This window comes from Anser anser, assembly GCF_964211835.1.
Source record: "Anser anser genome assembly, chromosome: 29".
Lineage (NCBI taxonomy): Eukaryota > Metazoa > Chordata > Aves > Anseriformes > Anatidae > Anser > Anser anser.
Window position 1 is genome coordinate 1,151,391 of NC_139750.1, and position 22,732 is coordinate 1,174,122.

Here is a 22,732-nt window from a genome sequence, read left to right on the forward strand (position 1 = left end):
AGGGGGATGGTAATGGAGTTGTCAGGTTTAAATGAATGACTGAAGATCAGAGAACATTACACTGAAAGGTCTGTCGGTCTTTGAGGAAACTCACAGTTTTGCTCCACACCCTTTCACCTTGAGAGAGCACCAAAACCACCGTCATTGTTTCTTGAAAGATGTTCTGCTCAGGATCTGCAAATAAGGAGATGCCTCTGGCCAGTGTGCACGTGAGATCCATCCCTGGTGCTCTTTACCAGATGCTGTAAAGTAGGGCTGACTTCTGATCTCACAGAGAATCTGCCTGGTCCCTGAGGCACACTTAGAAAATAAAAACAGACCTCACAGGGAAGAGGCAGTTGCTGAGGAGGGTTCTGTGAAACATGTTAGAGGTTTTGCTCACATAAGTCTACCTAACTTGTGTCTGTCTTTTTCTCCATGGACAGCCAAGCATGCCCTGAGGCAGCAAATGTCCAACAGCACCTTCCCCAACGAGTTCCTCCTCCTGCCATTCGCAGACACACGCGAGCTGCAGCTCCTGCACTTTGGGCTCTTCTTGGGCATCTACCTGGCTGCCCTCCTGGGCAACGGCCTCATCCTTACAGCCGTAGCCTGTGACCACCACCTCCACACCCCCATGTACTTCTTCCTCCTCAACCTCGCCCTCCTCGACCTGGGCACTATTACCACCACTGTCCCCAAAGCCATGGCCAATTCCCTCTGGGACACCACGACCATTTCCTACGCAGGTTGTGCTACCCAGATCTTTATGTTTGCTCTCTTTGTCGCAGCAGAGTTTTATCTTCTCACCATCATGGCCTATGACCACTACATTGCCATCTGCAAACCCCTGCACTATGGGACAATAATGGACAGCAGAACTTGTGTCAACATGGCAGCAGCTGCCTGGGGCAGTACTTTTCTCTATGCTGTGCTGCACACTGCCAATACCTTTTCCCTCCCCCTCTGCCAAGGCAATGCCCTGAACCAGTTCTTCTGTGAAATTCCCCAGATCCTCAAGCTCTCCTGCTCAGATGCCTACCTCAGAGAAGTTGGGCTTGTTGTGATTACTTTATGTTTACTCTTTTTGTGTTTTGTTTTCATTGTGCTGTCCTATGTGCAGATCTTCAGGGCTGTGCTGAGAATGCCCTCAGAGCAGGGACGGCACAAAGCCTTTTCCACGTGCCTCCCTCACCTGGCTGTGGTCTCCCTGTTCATCAGCACTGGCACATTTTCCTACCTGAAACCCTCCACCATGTCCTCCTCCTCCCTGAATCTTTTGCTGGCAGTTCTGTACTCAGTGGTGCCTCCAGCAGTGAACCCCCTCATCTACAGCATGAGGAACCAGGAGCTCAAGGATGCAGTGTGGAAACTGATGATGAGATGTTTTTCAGAGGCATTGAACTTCCTGGTTTCTTCTGCATATCACTCATAATGTAACTTGTTACTAGCCCTGATGTTCTATTTTTAATTTTAATTTTAATTTTAATTTTTATTTTTATTTTGTTTTTATTTCTTATTCTTTTGCTGTAGTTGTGATAGTGTTTTCCACAAAGATATGACATTATTCATTCCCTTCTACAGGCAAATAAGAGCTCTGCTGTACCAGGTAGCACATCAGGCATAGAGAAAGGAGTCTGGTGAATTATTTGCTATTCCTCTAGTTAAATTAGTGGATCTAGTGAATCACCCCAAAAGGCTTTGGAAATGGTGTGGACTCTATGATCCATATGATCCATAGATTCTGTGATTCTTCAGAATCCCTTCCAACTCGGGATATTCCATGTGTGGAGAGTAGTTAGACTTGTTTGTGTCACTGATAAGCACCAACACTGGGCAAAGGGGAGTTGAACAGCTTGTTCCTACTTTCTCTTATATAAACTTAAAGATGGTGAGCCCCAAGCTTGGTGTGAGAGGTGGCTTAAGGAGGGAGTGTTCTAGTGGCAGGACGACCCTGTTTGGTGACAAAACAAAACATTGACAGCTATAGTGCCCAGAGTGAAAGCTTTTGCATGATTATGTGTAAAATTAATGTTGATGTTAACACCTCTGAATATGATAATGAGCTCAATGAAGTACGTGATAAACATGTGACTATAGTAGTCAACTCTGCACCCAAATCATGCTAAATGTCACTTTGGGGGAAGGGGGGGCGTGTAACAGATAACAGTAGGATATGAAAGAGTGTTAGCGTTAGGAACATAAGTTAGAGATAGGGAAAATAAAAGGAAGAGTGAGGAAAAAGAAGGGGGGGTGGGAGGAAGAAGAACCTGGGGACCCAGAAGAGGAAGCAAACCAGGAAGGAAGCAGACCCAAAATCCAAGGCAGCAGAGGACAGTGACAGGCAAGCCTTCTTGGTAAGCTCTGCACCCTCATCTTTTGGTAAGGAATACCAGGGACAGCAGGGTCTGCCCCACAAGGGGCTGAGTTGCGTGAAAGACATCTGAAGTGTTTCTATACATGCACACACAGCATGAGAGATAAGCATTTCAGCTCCCTGAAACGCTTGTATACTAATGCGCCTACTATGGGAAACAAACAGGAAGAACTGGAGATCTACATGCGGTCACAAGGCTATGATCTCACTGCAATCACAGAGACATGGTGGGATAGCTTGCATGAGTGGAATGCTGTCATGGAAGGCTACGTGCTTTTTAGAAAAGACCAGCCAGGAAGGTGAGGTGGTGGAGTTGCTCTTTATGTGAGAGAGCAACTGGAATACATGGAGCTCTGCCTAGGGGTGAATGAAGAGCGAGTTGAGAGCCAACAAGGAGAGTTGTGCTGCTGGACCTTGGACTGACGAATGAGGAAAGACTAGTTGGAGATGTGAAGGTCAGAGGCAGCCCTGACTGCAGCGACCATGATATGCCAGAATTCAGGATCTTGCGAGAAGGAAGCAGGGTATAAAGTAGGATTGCGACCCTGGGTTTCAGGAGAGCAAACTTTGGCCTCTTCAGGTATCTACTTGGAAGAATTCCATGGGTTAGTGCCCTGGACGGAAGGGCGTTCCAAGACAGCTGGTCAGCATTCAAACATCACTACCTCCAAGGTCAAGCTGGGTGCATCCCCATGAGCAAGAAGGCAAGCAAAGGGGGCAGGAGACCTGCATGGATGAGCAGGGAGCTCCTGGTGAAGCTCAGACAGAAGAAGGAAGTTTACAGTATGTGGAAAAAGGGACAGGTCACTTGGGAGGAAGATAGGGATGCTGTCAGAGTATGCAGGAATGTGACAAGGAAGGCCAAGGCCCATTTAGAATTAGATCTGGCAAGGAATGTCAAGGTCAACAAGAAGGGCTTCTTTAAATACATCAGTTGAAAACGGAAGACTTGAAAATGTCAGCCCGCTGCTGAATGGGGTGGGTGCCCTGTTGACAAGCGATACGGAGAAGGCAGAGTTACTAAATGCCTTTTTTGCTTCAGTATTTACTGCTGAGATCAGCCCTCAGGAATCGCAGATCCTGGAGACAAGAGAGGAAGTCTGCAGAAAAGAGGACTTTCCCTTGGTTGAAGAAGATCAGGTCAGAGGTCAGCTAAGCAAACTTGACATCCACAAATCCATGGGCGCCGAAGAAATGCACCCACTGGTGCTGAGGGAGCTGGCCGATGTTATTGCTAGACCACTCTCCAACATCTTTGAAAGGTTTTGGAGAACAGAAGAGGTGTCTGAGGACTGGAGGAGAGCCAATATCATGCCAGTCTTCAGAAAGGGTAAGGAGGACTCTGGCAACTGCAGCCAGCCTCACTGACATCCCTGGAAAGGTGATGGAGCAGCTCATGCTGGAGGTCATCTCCAAGCATGTGGAGGAGAAGACGGTGATCAGAAATAGTCAGCATGGATTCACCAAGGGGAAGTCATGTTTCAGCAGTCTGATATCCTTCTATGATTTGATGACTAGCTGGGTAGATGAGGGGAGAGCAGTGGATGTGGTCTACCTTGACTTCAGTAAGGCTCTTGACACTGTCTCCCATAACATCCTCATTAACAAGCTCAGGAAGTGCAGCCTAGATGAGTGGACGGTGATGTGGACTGACAATTGGCTGGACGACAGAGCTCAGAAAGTTGTGCTTGGTGGTGCAGAATCTAGTTGGCGGCCTGTAGCTAGTGGTGTCCCCCAGCAGTCAGTACTGGGTCCAGTCTTGTTCAACTCATTCATCAGCAACTTGGACGATGGAACGGAGAGCACCCTCAGCAAGTTTGCTGCTGACACAAAGCAGGGAGGAGTGGCTGATACCCCAGAGGGCTGTGCTGCCATTCAGAGGGACCTCAACAGTCTGGAGGGTTGGGCCGAGAGGAATCTCATGAAGTTCAACAAGGGCAAGTGCAGGGTCCTGCAAATAGGTATGAAAAACCCCATAAACCAGTACAGGCTGGGGGGGGGTCCTGCTGGAGTGCAGCTCTGCAGAGAGGGACCTGGGAGTCCTGGTGGACAGCAGGCTGCCCATGAGTCAGCAATGTGCCCTTGTGGCCAAGAAGGGCAATTGTATCTTGGGCTACATTCGGAAGAGTGTTGCCAGCAGGTCAAGGGAAGTGATCCTCCTCCTCTGCTCAGCCCTGAGGAGGTCCCACCTGGAGTATTGTGTCCAGTTCTGGGCTCCCCAGTACAAGAGGGATGTAGAACTACTGTAGAACTACTGGAGCAAGTTCAGAGGAGGGCTACAAAGATGATGAGGGGCCTGGAGCACCTCTCGCACGAGGACAGGCTGAGAGAACTGGGCCTGTTTATCCTGGAAAAGAGAAGACTGCGGGGAGACCTCATTAATGTATATATAAATACCTGAGGGGAGGCCGTCAAGAGGATGAAGCTGGTCTCCTTACAGTTGTGCTCAATGGCCTCAGAAGAGCTTGTGTGGGAGGCAGTCAGTGGCAGTGCCCCCCACCAGCTGGCTCTGCCTTCCCAGCCTGACCAGCACGGCCCTGCAGAGTGCCCCCACGGCCCCGCTAACCACAGCCCCCTCACTCTGCAGAGCAGCACTGCCAGCTCGGGGGCTGTGGGCAACATGGGCGGTAGGGGCTGCAGGAATGGCTGCTCAGGCCAGCCCAGACGTGCTGGCCTGGGGCAAGGCTGTGTGGGACATGGGGTGTGCTGGAAGCAGAGCAGGGCGCTGTGTATGTGCAGTGGTGCTGCCTGAGGAGCCCAGGGCCAGCAGTGTTTTGGTGTGCTGTGCTGGGGAGCGGGGCTCGCCTTGGTGGTTGCTGGCTTCCCTGGTGAGTAGCATACAGGGGGGTCTCCTACAGATGGCAGCAGCAGCAGGGACACTGCCACTGACCTCCACTTCTCCATTTGCTGCTTTGGGGCCAGCCCAGCCTGGGCTGCATTGCTGGGCTGGGCTGGGCTGGACTGGGCTGGGCTGGGCTGGGGAGATGGCAAGGAGGTGTGGAGAGCTGGGGAGGGTCTGGGCTGGGCTGGCCTCCTGGGAGAGGCAGGGAGGACCAACAGAGTGGACACTGCTACTATTTCCACGTGCCTCCCTCACCTGGCCGTGATCTCCCTGTTTGTGAGCACTGGCTTGCCTACCTACCTGAAGCTCCCCTCGTACTCCACCTCATCCAAGGACCTGCTAGTGGCAGTTGTGTACTCGGTGGTGCCTCCAGCAGTGAACCCCCTCATCTACAGCACGAGGAACCAGGAGCCTAAGGATGCAGTGAGGAAACTCTTTGGATACATGCTTCAAGCAAGTATTTGCACACATTCTTCTTCAACATAAGTCATGTGCCAATAATCCTATCAGGACACTGATATTTTCTGAAATAAACTGTTAGGACAATCTTCTTTAATTTTATTTCTTTCTTAATATTGTCTAAAGCTTGTGAATTTGACTTAATGTTATTCTTGGTGTCCGATATGTAATGTTTTTTTTAGTTTTGACCCAATCCTCTAATGTACTTATAGAACTGGGCTTCTCATGCAGATAATGCCAATAAAGAAGAGAGTAGAAATTTACTGCTCTCATGTCCCATCTCCTCCCATCTCTTCTGCAGCTGGGGGAGCAGCCCCAACATGCACGAGGAGCTCAGGACCAAGAGCCCAGCTGCCACATGGAGGAGCAGCCCCGGTGGCCCTCAGGGCTGCCCCTCACTGCCCGCTGGGCTCTGCCTCTCTGCTGCCTTCAGGTCAGGGCTGCTGCTTCCCTGGAGCCATGGCCATGGCCAGCAGCAGGACGTGGCCTTTTCACTGCTGCTCTCTTTTGGCTTCCACTTTGTTCTCTTGTTCCCTTGCATTTCTCTTAGCCCTCAGATCACGTGTGCCTTGGTGACAGTCCTGATGTCTCTACAGTGGCATCTCTGCCACATGTCTGCACTCGTCTGCCAAAGATAGTGTCAGAAATACAACCAAGGACACCTTCCCTGGACAGGCCTCTTGTTTTTCTGGGCTTCACCATGGGTCAGAGTCCCATAATGATCACTGAAGGACTGTGGGATGCCTTCTTGGTTGCACATAGCCTCGCAAATAGTAGCTGGCCTTTCACTGGCCTGGGAGTGTCCCACTGGTGCTGGGCCTGATGGCAAATCGCATCCTGGAGAGGAATCTGGAGCTGCTCTGTGCCTGGGGCAGGCCTCTTGTGCTGGCCTGGGGAGCGGGGCTGGCCCTGCGAGGCACAGAGACTCTGTGCTGGGGATCTCCCAGGCAAGAGACCAGGGCTCCTCCAGCTTCACGGACCTACATTTCCTGAGCAATGGCTGGCCCCAGCCCGGGGGCTGCTGGGGAGGCCCAGAGCCGCCTTTGTCCCAGCAGCTGCGGTGCCTTGCGAGGGGCTTTGGGCTGTGTTGGCCATGTCCAGAGCCCTGCAGCAGCCTGCGGTGGGCACTGCCCTGGGGCCAGCTCAGCCTGGGCTGCTGGGCTGGGCTGGGTTGGGCTGTGTTGGGGAGAGGGCAGGGAGGTGGGGAGAGGTGGGCAGGAGCAGGTCTGGGTTGGGCATTGCCTGGCAGAGAGCAACAGCAGCTTCAGGGAGTGGTGGGAGCATTCAGGGGAGGGCTCCCAACAGGGCTTGGTGCTGCAGAGCCGGGGCTGGGGAAGGGAGCCCAGAGTTGCAGGGGCAGGGGAGAGGAGGCCTCTCTGGGCCCTTGCTGGCCTGGGCAGAGCAGGAGGGGGCCCAGGGCATTCGTCCCCTCAACGCAGCCTGTCAGGACCTGCAAGGCGGTCATGGAGCATCCAGGGCCAGGCTCTGCCCCGTGGCCACGAGCCCTGCCTGCCCTCCTCCTGCCATGCTCCGTGCGGTGGCTGCAGCAGAGGGGACCCCCAGCAAGCCCCTGCATGGGGCTCTGCCAACCATGTCGCCCCGGCCCTCTCCAGCGCCCTTCTTGCTGCTCTCTGATGCATGCCAGGACCTCCCAGTGCGTGCTGGTCAGCACATTTGCTGAGGCCCAGCGCAGGGGCAAGGAGGTCAGCAGTGCCTTTGCAGCCCCCTGCCCTGCACCTGCCTCTCTCTTTGCCCTCAGACCCAGCCTTGCCTCTGCTGGCAGGAGCGCTCTTGGCATGTGCTTCCTGGCCTCCCCTCACCTCCGGACTGCTGCTGCCCACTCAGATTGCTGGCACAAACGTGTGCTCACAAGCAGCACCACCCCTTGGGCTGCTTCTCCTGCCCTCCCCCACCCACTGCCTTGACTCCTTGTCTCTGCTGGGCCCCCTCTTTGACACCCAAATATGTCCCTTGGCTGTTGGCTCTATCTCCCCTGCCCCACAGGATGACAAAGATGGGGTGGGATATATTACTGTTGTGTGGAAGTGTTTTTGTAATCCACATTGGTGATGGCACAAAAAGACAGTTCCTTCACCAGTGATCTACATCCTTCTTCAGGTGAATTTTCAGGATCTATATTCATCACAGGAGAACAAATACTGATGGTCACCTGTACTTGCATTGTCATCGCTTTGTCCATCATGATGTACTCCCTCATCTTCCAGGTACTTCCACCCGTCTTGAATAAACAATCCCTGTTGAATGTCCCCTTTCCAGCTGCCTGTCTGGACCTATGCACTTCCCATGGTTCTCCTGCTTTGCCCTCTCCTTACCCTTTGACCATTCAGGCCTCTCTCACCCAGTTGCTGCTTTGAACTTCATTGAGTTGAAGCTTCCCCATCTATTAGCAGTCTGCCTAATTGTTTCTGTAGCAAGCTCCTCATCATTTATCATTGAATTAGGATCATATGGAATAATACTAATCTTAATACTTTTAATTTCCTATCAATCAGTATAAAATACTTAATTTACAGTCATCCTTTTGTGAGGATAAACCAGTGAGGTAAACCTCACTGGAGACATACAATAAGGAGGAGCTTGTTTGCTGTTTGGAAAATTGCTGCATGTTTTCCTGCTGTTTGTTTTAAAATAAGGAAAAACCCTTCTGTGCCTGTGTGCAGCCAGGTCTCTAAGGAAAGCAGGTGGGAGCTGGTGCAAAGGGGCTGTAACATCCAGCTGCAGACTTCAGTGCAGAAGTCTGGTGTAAGGAAAAGTGATGCAAGCACCAGGTGGCCAATGAGAGAAATGTCAGGGTTGGGGTGGTGAGGAGCAAGGTTGTCCATGCACTGTCAGACCTCAAGAGTCTGCTTTTCCTCCCTATGGATGTTTCCACAGGAGAAGCCCTGGATTAATATCAATTGAAGAAAGATGCACAAAGCTGAAATGCAACTAAATCCACCCTTTAAAATGAGAAAAGATTTTTATTAGGTGCTTTTTGAAATCTTCCTCCTTAACTACACCATGAAAGCTCTCCAATTAGCTGTCCAAGTCTTGAAGACTTGAATAAAACTATGGGAGACATATGGTTCCTTAGGTGTTTCTGCATTTTAATGAATTCCATGGTGGATTTTGGTGCTCAGCCTGTGAACCTCAGGTACTGAGAGGAGAATGATGCAATTGCTTGAGAAAGTAAAGTCAGAAGGAAAAGTTGAAGTGACTTGGAGTATTAATGGGCCCCACTGAGGGCCATTACCAAGAGATTCTCCTCAGGGACTTGTTAGGGCAGATAATTGGAGGCCATGTTTACAGATAGGCAAAGCACTGTGCTGAGAAAACTCTGGGTTTGTGGTGGTGAAGTAAAAGTGACTGGGAGGGAAGATCCTGCACCCCCACATCTGGCTCATGGCTCACGCTGTCTGTGGGATGTGGTGGGCAGAGTGATACCAGGAGAAGAACAATGGCATAACACTTCCCTGCCTCTGCACAGGGTCTCAAGAAAGCAATGAGCCCCCTTGCAATGACTATATCTCATCTCCTCCGAAGCTCTATCCAAGGGGACAAAAATGTCAGGGCTGTTGGGGCCTTCTCTTCTTGCCAGCACCCGCCTCTTTGTCCTCTCCAGACTTCCCTATGCTGCCCCACACTTTGCCCTATTTCCTTGAAGGCTGCAGACACCCATCTCTGTTCACCACCTTGCTCTCATCCCGGCATTTCCGTCGCTTCACCAATGTCTCGTCAACCCTCACCAGCTGTTCCTTGAAACACAAAGCCATGGTCTGATCATAGACACTCTTTGAGTGATCTCTAGCACCACAGCACAACCCTTTGAGGGACATTTCTTCCTCTTCATGACCAGTGCCAACCTTCCAAGGTGCACTTTCTGGCAGTTTTTTCTCTCCTGCTCTTTCCTACTACCAAAGAGAGCTCCATCAGGGTGGAAACCACTCCTGAAATAGGCATCCCAACCCATTGGCCTTCTAGTGGCCTGTCAGCCAACCAGACAGAAGTCACCTCACCAGCATCTTCCAAACCATGGTCCTGCTGCTGGCCTTGCAGCTTCTTGTGTAGACACAACCAAGCCTTGCGCCAGCTGCAGTCCAGTCATGTAATCGAGCAGAGGGGACAGGACCACCCATATTCAGGCCTTCTTTCTGTCTGGGTCCTCCTGGGCATGTAGGCAGAGGGGATCCCACAGTCAGCATGCCAACCAGGTGCCTTCTGCTGGCCTTGCAGGACCACTGGCAGATGTCAGCTGAAAAGTACAGATCCTAGGTGAAAGCGTGACCTGTCAGCTACTTCAGACAGAAGTGACCTCACAGTCCCTTTCCGTGACACGTTCCTGCTGCTGCCCTATCAACTGCAGAGAGAGAAGTGACCTCACAGTCCCTTCCACAGTCACATTCTTCCTGCTGGGGCAGGAGATCCTGAGGCAGAGCTGAGCTCATCAGAGCATTCCCACCCATCTCCTCCTTGTGATCTACAAGCTGCTCAGATCCATGGCCCTTCACATTCATCTTTGAATGCCATGTGACTGCACAGCAATCTCACGGTTCCTGCCCTCCCCCAAGGGAACAGGAACCTAAAGTTAAGGGTCAGGAAAAGGGTTAAAGGTGAGAAGGTTAATGCACAGGAAGACAGGCTTTGGATGATAGTTGTTCGTGTATGGCATTAGGGACTATGCGAACCTCTCTGAGTGAGAGATTAAGCATATGTTTCGTGGGAGGGTTTGGTGTTCTGCTTGGGGTGTCAGGTCTGTGGTTAGGGTATGGGCAAGCTCTTTGGCTGAGGGTTTTGTTTAGGTCTGCTGGAAGACTAGGGTTAAGTAGAGCATTTCAATGCTAGTGTTAAGGGCAGGGATCAGGGTGAGCGAGAGAGTAAAGGTAACGGAGAGGGGTTATGGACTAATTTTGGCTTCAAGGGATATTGTGGTCAAAAGTTAGAGCAGTGGATTCCTGTCAGGGTGTGGAGTGGCATTTAGATTTAGGTATTAACGTAACAGGTTAAACTAGGGTAAGGGCCTCACATGACTGCTTTAAGTCAGCTATATGGTGGGATCAACATTACCTGAATATTCTTACCTCTCCAAAATCGTTAGCTTCTGCTGTCCAAGCTCCTCTTTCCTCCCCCAAATCTCACATCTCTCCTGGCCAGGCTCCTCCTTTTCCCCCATATCAATCATCTACTTAGGGGCAGCTTTCTGATGGCTTTCATGAACTCAGAGCATCTGTCTCACCTCTGTTGGCTCCTCTGTTCCTGAGAAAGAAGCAGCTCCTAAGCCAGCATGGAGAAGGACACAAAGGCTGTCGGAGCACCCTGCACAATGTGCCCAGCAGCTCTGCAACACCACAAAAGTGCACTTCCTGCCTACGTGTTTTGGTTCCGAAATGGTTCCTATGGACCCAGGGTAACTTCTTCCATGGCCTCATGAAGGCTTTGTGTTCCCCCAGGCATCTGGGAGGCAGTGGCCCCCTCTGTGTCGAAAACTGAAAGCAGCCCTGAAGGATGAATGAGGCAAAAGCTGAAACCTCTGACATGACAACACCTCTTCAAGACCTCTTCCTCAATGGGGCCTACCAGGGACTTAGGGAGAGAGGATCTCACAAACTATGTGCAAAGCAGGCGCATCTGCTGGCCTATCATGGAGACTAGCAGATGTGACCCTAAAGGCAAAGATCCGAGCCAGGATTCAAGGGATGACCTGTCAGCTACTTCAGAAAGAAGTCGACTCACAGGCCATTTAACAGCCATTTGATTCCTACTGGACTTAGAGCTTCTGAGGCACCACTGCCTCATATGCCTTATACCATACGTACAAAACACTCCCTTCTTGGGCCAGAATCTGCCCAGGTAGAAGTGAACTGGTTGTGATCCTTCAAGCCCATGGCACTGCTGCTGGACTCCCAGCCCATTTGACAAACAGCAGCCAGTTCTGTGCCAGTCCTGTGGGGTGCTAGGGCAGGAGGCACCTTGCAGGCAATGTTCCAGCCCCGTGCCTGTTTGTGGTCTCTCAGCTCCTTGTGCACAGTGAAGACCACACTCACGTCCAGAAGCCATGTGCCTGAAGCTGGCCTAGAAGACACTCAGGGGAAGTGACCTCCCAGCCCCAGCCACAGTCCCAGCTGGCGGTGCTGCTCTGCAGGGCGAGGGGGCTGTGGTGCCCAGGGCACAGGGCCATTCTGCAGGCCCGTGCTGGTCAGACTGGGAGGCAGACCCAGCTCATGGGGTCACTTCCATTGCCCCAGGGCTGCAAGGAATCACTCGCCAGACTCCTTTGCTGGGGCTGCTGCGTGCCCTGGGGCTGCAGAGCTCTCCTCTGCCTGCTCACACCAGATTGAGCACTTGAGCTCTGGTCAGTCCACCTTGGACAGGCTCACGCTCTGCGGTTGTGCGGTTGTCTCCCAGGCTCATATTGCCCCTGCAGATCACCTGGGATCTCCTGGAAGCTCCTGGCTCCCTCCAGGAAAACAAAACAAAACAAAACAAAACAAATCAAAACAAAACAAAAAACCCTCATCTGCCATCAGCGCCATCATGTTCTGTGGAGCCCAATAGTCTAGGAATTAGAAATATTCATCAGCCGCATGGCCACTAGCAACTAACAGGGAACTTGTGAACCAGCCCCAGATCCCTAAACTCCATGCTGGGACTCTGCTCTCACCACACCGAGCCCTTGTGGAAAGCAGCAAAGCACAGAGCCTCTTTGGAGTCTCTTCCTTGGGCTTGTTCTTGACAGCAACTTTGCAGGAAGGCCTCAGCCTTCAGGCAGTGCCCGGAGGAGATCCCCTCTTAGGAGGGAAGTGCTGCAGCAAGTGGAGGCCAGCTGTGCCACTGCCGTGCCCACTGCCTGTCCCTGCCTGCAGTCCCAGCACAGCCCCACAGCAGCACTGGCACCAAGCTACAGGAGAAGCGGGGCCTGACCCCACCAGCAGGGCTCAGCAGGAGAGGGCAGCAGTGGCGAGAGAGCAGCTCTGCAGGCACCAAGCGCTGCTGCTCCCTGGCCGTGTGCTGGGATGGGGTTCTTTTCCTCAGCACCCCTGCACACGGGCACTGTCCCTGCAGATCCAGACCAGGTCTCAGAGGAAGGATGTCAGACAAAGAAGGCAGTGCAGGCTCCTTTCTTTTGTTTATATTCACAGAGAGCCTGGCTCGTTGTGTGCAGAGTCTTTGAACTATGCTCAACAAGTAGATACTGAAATGGAAATGGGATGAATAATACAATTTTAATCTGCAAAATGAGCCAAATTAAAAATAAGGAAATGTTGTAATAAACATACACACACACAGAGACACACAGAATATTGACCGTTCCCGTAATAATTGACATTATCACAGAACCACAGAATCACAGAATCGTCTATGTTGGAAGAGACCTCCAAGATCACCTAGTCCAACCTATGACCTAATGCTAACAAGTCCTCCACTAAACCATATCTCTAAGCTCCATATCTGAACGAGTTTTAAAGACCTCCAGGGATGGTGACTCAACCACTTCCCTGGGCAGCCCATTCCAATGCCTAACAACCCTTTCAGTAAAGAACTTTTTCCTAACATCCAACCTAAACCTCCCCTGGCGCAACTTTAGCCCATTCCCCCTCATCCTATCACCAGGCACATGGGAGAATAGACCAACACCCACCTCGCTGCAGCCTCCTTTAAGGTACCTGTAGAGTGTAATAAGGTCGCCCCTGAGCCTTCTCTTTTCCAGGCTAAACAATCCCAGATCCCTCAGCCACTCCTCGTAAGACTTGTTCTCCAGAACCCTCACCAGCTTCATAGCCCTCCTCTGGATATGCTCCAGCACCTCCATGTCCCTCCTGTAGTGAGGGGCCCAAAACTGAACACAGTACTCGAGGGGCGGCCTCACCAGAGCCGAGTACAGGGGAACGATCACTTCCCTAGTCCTGCTGGCCACACTGTTTCTGATGCAAGCCAGGACGCTGTTGGCCTTCTTGGCCACCTGAGCACACTGCTGGCTCATATTCAGCCGACTATCAACCAATACTCCCAGATCCTTCTCTGCCAGGCAGCTTTCCAACCACTCATCTCCCAGCCTGTAGCGCTGCTTGGGGTTGTTGTGCCCCAAGTGCAGGACCCAGAACTTGGCCTTGTTGAACTTCATACAGTTGACCTCAGCCCATTTGTCCAGCCTATCCAGATCTTCCTGCAGAGCCTTCCTACACTCAGGGAGATCGACACATGCACCTAACTTGGTTTTGTCTTCAAACTTACTGAGGGTGCACTCGATCCCCTCATCCAGATCATCGATAAAGATATTAAAAAGAACTGGCCCTAATACTGAGCCCTGGAGGACTCCACTAGTGACCGGCCTCCAACTGCTGGTCACTAGTGGAGTCCTCCATTCACCACAACTCTTTGGGGCCAGCTACCCAGCCAGTTTCTAACCCAAAGAAGTGTACGCCAGTCCAAGCCATGAGCAGCCAGTTTCTTCAATAAAATAATGTGGGAAAGGGTGTCAAAAGCCTTACTGAAGTCAAGGTAGACCACATCCACAGCCTTTCCCTCATCCACTAAGTGCGTCACTTTGCCATAGAAGGAGATCAGGTATGTTAAGCAGGACCTACCTTTCATAAACCCATGCTGACTGGGCCTGATCGCCTGGTTGCCCTGCAAGTGCCACTTGATGATACTCAAGATAACCTGTTCCATGAGCTTCCCTGGTACTGAAGTGAAACTAAGAGGCCTATAGTTTCCCAGGTCCACCCTCCAGCCCTCATTGTAGGTTGGCTTCATGTTTGCTAGCCGCCAGTCAACTGGGTCCTCCCCTGGTAGCCAGGACTGCGGATAAATGATGGAAAGTGGCTTGCTCAGCTCTTCCGCCAGTTCTCTCAGTACCCTCGGGTGGATTCCATTCGTCCCCACTAACTTGCATACATCTAAGTGCTGAAGCAGGTTGCCAACCATTTCCTCGTGGATTACGAGGGTCACGTTCTGCTCCCCATCCCCTTCCACCAGCTCAGGGGGCTGGGTAGCCAGAGAACAACTGCTCTTTCTCCTAAAGACTGAGGCAAAGAAGACATTAAACACCTCAGCCTTTTCCTCCTGTCTGGACACTAGGTTTCCCCCCGCATCCAGTAAAGGATGGAGATTCTCCTTAGTCCTCCTTTTTGTGTTTACGTTTTATCCACTCTGGGTCATCTTTGGGCACATGGGGACAGACTGCTCCTGAGCCATTGAGATTTCCTTCTTGAAGAGTGCCCAGCCTTCTTGGACTCCTCTGTCCTTCAGAACTGCCTCCCAAGGTGCCAGCCAGTGTCCTGAACAGCTCAAAGTCTGCCCTCCAGAAGTCCAAGACAGCAGTTTTACTGATCCCCCTCCTGACTTCACCAAGAATAGAAAAGCATACCATTTCACGGTCACTCTGCCCAAGACAGCTCCTGACCACTACATACTTGCCGAGGCGACCGGCTCCGGGGCAGACGCGTGCTGCAGCGGAGCGCGGGATCGGGACAGGCAGGGCTATTTTTCGGGCATCGAGCCTACGTGAGGGAGCCGCCAGGCACCGGCAGCCCTCGTGAGGGAGGCTGACGAGGCGTAGGCGGGGCCAGCAGCGTCAGCGACAGCTCCTCCCCCCGGCCGTTCAAAGGCAGCCCTTAGGGAGCGCGAGCGACCAGGAGCGCGGCGAACAGGGCCGGCAAACAGGGAGCGACGCGGTGGGAGTGACGCGGCAGTTAGCGAGGCAGTGAGCGCGGGCAGGGCGGGCAGGCAGGGCGGAGCGCTCACACCCGCCCATAGGGACAATTCCTCTAACGGCACTCTCCTGTCAGCTGGGCTACAATGGTCTCCACCAGGCACGGTGCTTTCTCTAGGAAGTCAGTGCACACCCAGACCGACTGCCCGTCCAAACATGCGGCAGTTCAGGTCTCCGGATGCGGGGAGTGTATGAGCCTCTTGCTGCCATCGGCGGGAGGCAGGGAGACTGCTTGCGTGAGGTGCGAGCAGGTGGACGACCTGGTCCGCATGGTGGCGGAACTCAAGGAAGAGGTGCAGAGGCTGAGGGATATCAGGGAGTGCGAGCGGGAGATAGACTGGTGGAGCGAGTCCCTGCAGGACCGGAGGGAGAGGGACCAGGGTGAGACGCCCCAAAGGGGGGTGGACCCCCTGCCCTGTTGCCATCGGGCAGAGGGAGGGGACCTGCGAGTTGAGGAGGAATGGAGGCAGGTCCCTGCTCGACCTCGCAGGAGATGCCCTCCCCTTCCGGCACCGCCTCCCCAGGTGCCCTTGAACAATAGGTTTGAGGCCCTGGAGCTCGAGAGACCCGTGGGTGAGGATGAGGTAGGAAGCCTACCCGGGAGGATGTCTGAGGTGAGGAAGTTGACTCCACACCTCAGGACTGCCTCCACCAAGAAAGAAAGAAGGGTGATTGTTGTGGGCGGCTCCCTCCTCAGGGGAACGGAGGGCCCTATTTGTCGGCCTGACCCCACACATAGGGAAGTCTGCTGCCTCCCTGGGGCCAGGGTCAGAGACGTTACCAGGAAGCTTCCAAACCTGGTTCGCCCCTCTGACTATTACCCGCTTTTGATAGTCCAGGCTGGCAGCGATGATGTTGAAAAGAGAAGCCTCAGGGCCATCAAACAGGACTATAGGGGGCTGGGACGATTGGTGGAGGGAGCGGGAGTGCAGGTGGTGTTTTCGTCTATCCCTACGGGGGAAGGGAGAGGCACGGAGAGGACACGGAAAGCTCATGTGGTTAATAGGTGGCTCAGAGGCTGGTGCCAGCATAGAAATTTTGGTTTTTTTCACCATGGGGAGCTTTACTCGGCACCCGGCCTGATGGCCCCAGATGGGTCTCTATCTCCAAGGGGAAAACGGATCCTAGGCCAGGAGCTGGCGGGGCTCATAGAGAGCGCTTTAAACTAGGTAAGAAGGGGGACGGGGCTCAAACAAGGCTTGTTGGAGCTGTGCCGGGGGAAACAATGGCTAGGCAGGGGAAGAAGGCGATGGCCCAGCTGAAGTGCATCTACACTAATGCACGCAGCATGGGTAACAAACAGGAGGAGCTGGAAGCCATTGTGCAGCAGGCAGGCTACGACTTGGTTGCCATCACGGAGACGTGGTGGGACCGCTCCCACGACTGGAGTGCTGCAATGCCTGGCTATCGGCTCTTCAGGAGGGACAGGCAGCACAGAAGGGGTGGTGGCGTGGCCCTCTACATTAGAGAATCTTTTGATGTTGTGGAACTCCAGGCTGGGAATGATAAGGTTGAATCCCTGTGGGTTAGGATCCGCGGGAAGGCCGGCAAGGTTAGCATCCTGGTGGGGGTCTGTTATAGACCGCCGAACCAGGATGAGGAGACGGATGAGGAGTTTTATAGGCAACTGACAGAAGTTGCAAAATCGTCGGCGCTTGTCCTCGTGGGGGACTTCAACTTCCCGGACATATCCTGGAAACACAACACGGCACAGAGAAAGCAGTCTAGGAGGTTTCTGGAGAGCGTGGGAGATAGCTTCCTGACGCAGCTGGTCAGTGAACCTACCAGGGGTGGTGCCCCGCTAGACCTTCTCTTCACAAACAGAGAAGGACTGGTGGGAGATGTGGTGGTCGGAAGCTGTCTGGGGCAGAGTGACCACGAAATGGTAGAGTTCTCTATTCTTGGCGAGGCCAGGAAGGGGACCAGTAAAACTGCTGTCTTGGACTTCCGGAGGGCTGACTTTGAGCTGCTCAGGACGCTGGTTGGCCGAGTCCCTTGGGAGGCGGTTCTGAAGGGCAGAGGAGTCCAGGAAGGCTGGGCGCTCCTCAAGAAGGAAATCGTGATGGCACAGGAGCGGTCCGTCCCCACGTGCCCAAAGATGAGCCGGCGTGGAAGAAGACCGGCCTGGCTCAACAGAGAGTTGCGGCTGGAGCTTAGCAGAAAAAAGAGGGTTTATAATCTTTGGAAAAAAGGGCGGGCCACTGAGGAGGACTACAAGGATGTAGCGAGGCTGTGCAGGGAGAAAATTAGAAAGGCCAAAGCTCATCTGGAGCTCAATCTGGCTACTGCCGTTAAAGACAACAGAAAATCCTTTTACAAATACATCAACGCGAAACGGAGGACTAGGGAGAATCTCCATCCTTTACTGGATGCGAGGGGAAACCTAGTTACTAAGGATGAGGAAAAGGCTGAAGTGCTTAATGCCGCCTTTGCCTCAGTCTTTAGCGGCAATACCGGTTGTTCTCCGGACACCCAGTGCCCTGAGCTGGTGGAAGGGGATGGGGAGCAGGATGTGGCCTTCGCTATCCATGAGGAAATGGTTGGCGACCTACTACGGAGCTTGGATGTGCGCAAGTCGATGGGGCCGGATGGGATCCACCCAAGGGTACTGAAAGAACTGGCGGAGGAGCTGGCCGAGCCGCTTTCCATCATTTATTGGCAGTCCTGGCTATCGGGGGAGGTCCCGGTTGACTGGCGGCTAGCCAATGTGACGCCCATCTATAAGAAGGGCCGGAGGGCAGACCCGGGGAACTATAGGCCTGTCAGTTTGACCTCAGTGCCGGGGAAGCTCATGGAGCAGATTATCTTGAGGGTCATCACGCGGCACTTGCAGGGCAAGCAGGCGATCAGGCCCAGTCAGCATGGGTTTATGAAAGGCAGGTCCTGCTTGACGAACCTGATCTCCTTCTATGACCAAGTGACGCGCTTGGTGGATGAGGGAAAGGCTGTGGACGTGGTCTACCTTGACCTCAGTAAGGCTTTTGACACCGTTCCCCACAACATTCTCCTCAAGAAACAGGCTGCTCATGGCTTGGACTGGTGTACACTTCGTTGGGTTAGAAACTGGCTGGATGGCTGGGCCCAGAGAGTTGTGGTGAATGGAGTCAAATCTGATTGGAGGCCGGTCACTAGTGGAGTCCCCCAGGGCTCGGTACTGAGGCCGGTCCTCTTTAATATCTTTATTGATGATCTGGATGAGGGCGTCCAGTGCACCCTCAGTAAGTTTGCAGATGACACCAAGCTAAGTGCGTGTGTCGATCTGCTCGAGGGCAGGAAGGCTCTGCAGGAGGATCTGGATAGGCTGGAGCGATGGGCTGAGGTCAACTGTATGAAGTTCAACAAGGCCAAGTGCCGGGTCCTGCACCTGGGCTGCAACAACCCCAAGCAGAGCTACAGGCTGGGAGATGAGTGGCTGGAAAGCTGCCTGGCCGAGAAGGACCTGGGAGTATTGGTGGATAGTCGGCTGAATATGAGCCAGCAGTGTGCTCAGGTGGCCAAGAAGGCCAACGACATCCTGGCCTGTATAAGAAGCAGTGTGGCCAGCAGGTCGAGGGAAGTGATTGTGCCCCTGTACTCGGCTCTGGTGAGGCCGCACCTCGAGTACTGTGTTCAGTTTTGGGCCCCTCGCTACAGGAACGACATGGACGTGCTCGAGCGAGTCCAGAGAAGGGCGACCAAGCTTGTGAGGGGTCTGGAGAAAAAGTCTTACGAGGAGCGGCTGAGGGAGCTGGGCTTGTTCAGCCTGGAGAAGAGGAGGCTCAGGGGCGACCTCATCGCTCTCTACAGTTACCTGAAAGGAGGCTGTAGAGAGGTGGGGGTTGGTCTATTCTCCCACGTGCCTAGTGACAGGACGAGGGGGAATGGGCTAAAGTTGCGACAGGGGAGTTTTAGGTTGGATGTTAGGAAGTACTTCTTTACCGAAAGGGTTATTAAGCATTGGAACGGGCTGCCCAGGGAGGTGGTGGAGTCACCATCCCTGGAGGTCTTTAAAAGACGTTTAGATGTAGAGCTTAGGGATATGGTTTAGTGGAGTACTTAGTGTTAGGTCGGAGGTTGGACTCGATGATCTTGAGGTCTCTTCCAACCTAGAGAAATCTGTGAATCTGAATCTCCCACCAGTCCTTCTCTGTGAACAGAAAGTCTAGCTGGGCACCGTCCCGGTAGGTTCACTAACCGGCTTTGTCAGGAAGCTATATCCACGCTCTCCAGGAACCTCCTAGACTGCTTCCGCTGAGCTGTATTGTATTTCCAGCAGATAGCTGGGAAGTTGAAGTCCCCCATCAGAACAAGTGCTGGCGATTGCACGACTTCTGCCAGCTGCTTGTAGAATGCCTCTCCTGTCTCCTCATCCTGTTTTGGCGGTCTATAAGAGACCCCCACCAGGATGCCTGCCTTGCTGGCCTTCTCTCTGATCTTAACCCACAGGAACTCAACCTTATCATTCCCAGACTCGAGTTCCACAACCACAAAACACTCTCTAATACAGAGAACCAAACCACCACTCCTTCTGCGCTCCTGTCCCTTCTGAAGAGCCTATAGCCAGTCATTGCAGCACTCCAGTCATGGGAGTGGTCCCACCCTGCTTCGGTGATGGCAACCAGGTCATAGCCAGCCTTTTATTTCTTTGCTATTGAACACTGGCTACAGCTATATTATATTGGACATGCATCAATAAAATCTCTGTTTATGACCCAGAGAAATATGACACCACAAATGCCACTCAAATGTCACTCTGACACCTCCAATGTCACCAGGGGTCTGCATCTGAACAGCTCCCTCCTGCCCTCCACCTCCATTAAATGTGCTGGGAGCTGAGACATGCAGCAGACATGCAGATGTCTGGTTTGTGCACACATAAACCAAGTAAAGCGGAATCCCAACTCCTGTGGGCTTGTGCGAGGAGGCTTGAAGCCTCCTTCTAGCCTCTGGACTGCAAATAAAGAAGGAGATGCCTTGACTGACTCAGCTGAAACCCTTTCCTCTACAGGGAGAGGGAGATCCCTCCCGGTCCTTGTGTGGGTGTTCTGCCTAAAACCAGGACATGGAAAAGTGATTCTTGGACATCATACCTCTTCTGAAATGAAAAAGGACAGTGTTCCCTGTCCAGTGGAGGGTAACAACGTAAATGTTTACTTCAGTGTGTTTCAAAGTTGATTCCCCCAGAGGCCAAAGGACTTGTCAAGAGCTCCCTGTGCTGCTGAGCTGAGCTGGGCTCCTGGGACCAAGGGGAGCACCTGGCAAGCGGGCAGCGCTGCAGAGAGACAGCTCTGCCCAGGAGCAGCTCCTCTGCACAGCGCAGCAGGGCTGGGGGCACTGCGTGCAGGGGACGAGGGCGGCTGGGAGAAGGGAGGGAGATGTTAAAGGCAGTGTGGAGGGAGAGCTCACTGCAGGAGAAATCTTCCCAGCCCTGAACAGGGTAAGTGTCTGTGTGAGGGCAGGCAGGTGCAGTATCCTACAGGTTCTTTTACAGCTGCCACTTATCATGGCTGGTAGGACATGTCACACTGTCTGTCCTGGCTTCTCTAGTGTAGAGGATGGGGATGATTCCTGGGTAATGATTATCTGCCAAATTGTCAGAGGGACAGGACATGAGGGTTCCTTCTCACAGGGCAAGCTGCAGGCTGTGCAGCCGGGGTGCAGGCAGGGGTGGCCAGGGCCGTGGTGCAGAGCAGGGTCCCTGCTGTGCCCCAGGGGCTGTGTGCCGGGGCAGGGCCTCTGCCGCCTGCCAGGCTCAGCACTCAGCCTGCCCGGGGAGCTGCCAAGGGTGCTGTTAGGGGGGGGGAGATGTTAAAGGCAGTGTGAAGGGGGACTGCTGAGAGCTCATTGTTGGAGAAATCTTCCCAGCCCTGAACAGGGTAAGTCTCTGGCTGCAGGGCAACACAGCTCTTGTTCCTGGTGCCATCTCCAGATTTGCTGGCAAATCCCACAGCCCATGGGAGCTTACAGGAGGACTCTCAGAGTTTCTTTGGAGAAGAGAATGACAAGGTTCAGAGCAGGGATTACCTGCCCAAGCTCTCAGAGGGACAGGACATGAGGGTTCCTTCTTGCAGGGCCGGCTGCAGGCTGTGCAGCCTGGGTGCAGGCAGGGGTGGCCAGGGCTGTGGTGCAGTGCAGAGTCCCTGCTGTGCCCCAGGGGCTGTGTGCCAGGGCAGGGCCTCTGCCGCCTGCCAGGCTCAGCACTCAGCCTGCCTGGGGAGCTGCCCAGGGCGCTGTGGGGAGAAGGTGTGGGTGGAACGAGCCCCCCCCCCATCAGTGCAGGGCAGGGTCTTGCTGTTGCCCAGAGGCTGCTGCCTGGGGCAGGCTGCTCACAGCTCCAGAGCACTCCCAGGGCATCTCAGAATGGACTCCACAAGAGAAATGCCAGAGCAAGGGATTCTTGAAGAGAAGCATTCTGTGCTTTGAGATTTCTCCTCTTGCTTTGCTGGGTGGCAGATGACGAAGGGAATTTATTTTTCCATTATGATAAAGACACTGAGTCCCCAGTTCTTGTTACCTTCTGTTAGGTTAGAGCTGCTCCTTAGACTCTGAACTTGAGGAGTTGTCCCTGAAAAGTGCCCTGGGACAGGAGGTGTCTGCAGGGCAGAGCTGAGCACACAGCGGCTGGGACAGGGTCTGTGAGCAATGGCAGGGAGGAGATATGGGGACAGGGAAGCAGCTGCCAGCAGGGACAACTCCAGGCAGCAGAGACGTGGGCAGGGAGGGAGAGGGAGCTGCTGCCTGAAACGCCAAGGGAGGGGAGATTCAGGCACTCCCTGCCAGGTCTGCAGTGCAGGCACCTTCTCTGCAGCAACCCCCTGCTCTCCTCTGCCACCCAGCACAGCTTCTGCCCTCAGGGGCTTTAGGGCATGAGCCACCTCCTCCTCAGCTGGACCTCCAGAAGAGGAGAGGAGCCTGTGTCCTGCAAGGTGATACACAACAATGAAGCTAAGAGTACCCGCCCTGCAGTGTCACTAGGTGGCATGCAAGCTTGGTAAGTTCAAGGCTCCACTGTGTGCCCATCTGCCTTTCTCTGTGTCAGTGGGTTGGAGCACTGTGGTATTCTTTCTTATTTCTCCACCTGTGTGTGGTTCTCCTACTCTGTCTGGTATGCAGGTGGGTGTAATCTTCTGTTCTGACAGAGACTGCTTTCATCCCCATATCCCTTCAAGGGTGTCTTCATGGGAACAAGATTCCCAAGGTCCATTTTAAGTCAGGCACGCTGTCATTCAGTTGAGTGAGCTGGAGAATGAGCTGACTCATTCAACTCAGGGAACGGTGATTTCCTGTGATTCCTCTGAGACAAGGAGTGGGTTTTTCTCAGAGAAATCTCTCTAACATATATCTGTCTTTTCCTCCATGGTGAGTCAAATATGTGAAGAGGCTGCAA

General features: G+C 53.3%; 1 protein-coding gene across 1 annotated transcript; it reads left to right on the forward strand.

The window, feature by feature from the left end:
* Positions 1-448: 448 nt before the first annotated feature.
* LOC310887747 (olfactory receptor 14A16-like) lies at positions 449-1,414 on the forward strand (the record flags this gene model as incomplete). Its single annotated transcript, XM_083813918.1, has 1 exon — positions 449-1,414. One exon carries the CDS (start codon positions 449-451, stop codon positions 1,412-1,414), a length of 966 nt encoding a protein of 321 aa, XP_083670044.1.
* Between the last annotated feature and the right edge of the window lie 21,318 nt (positions 1,415-22,732).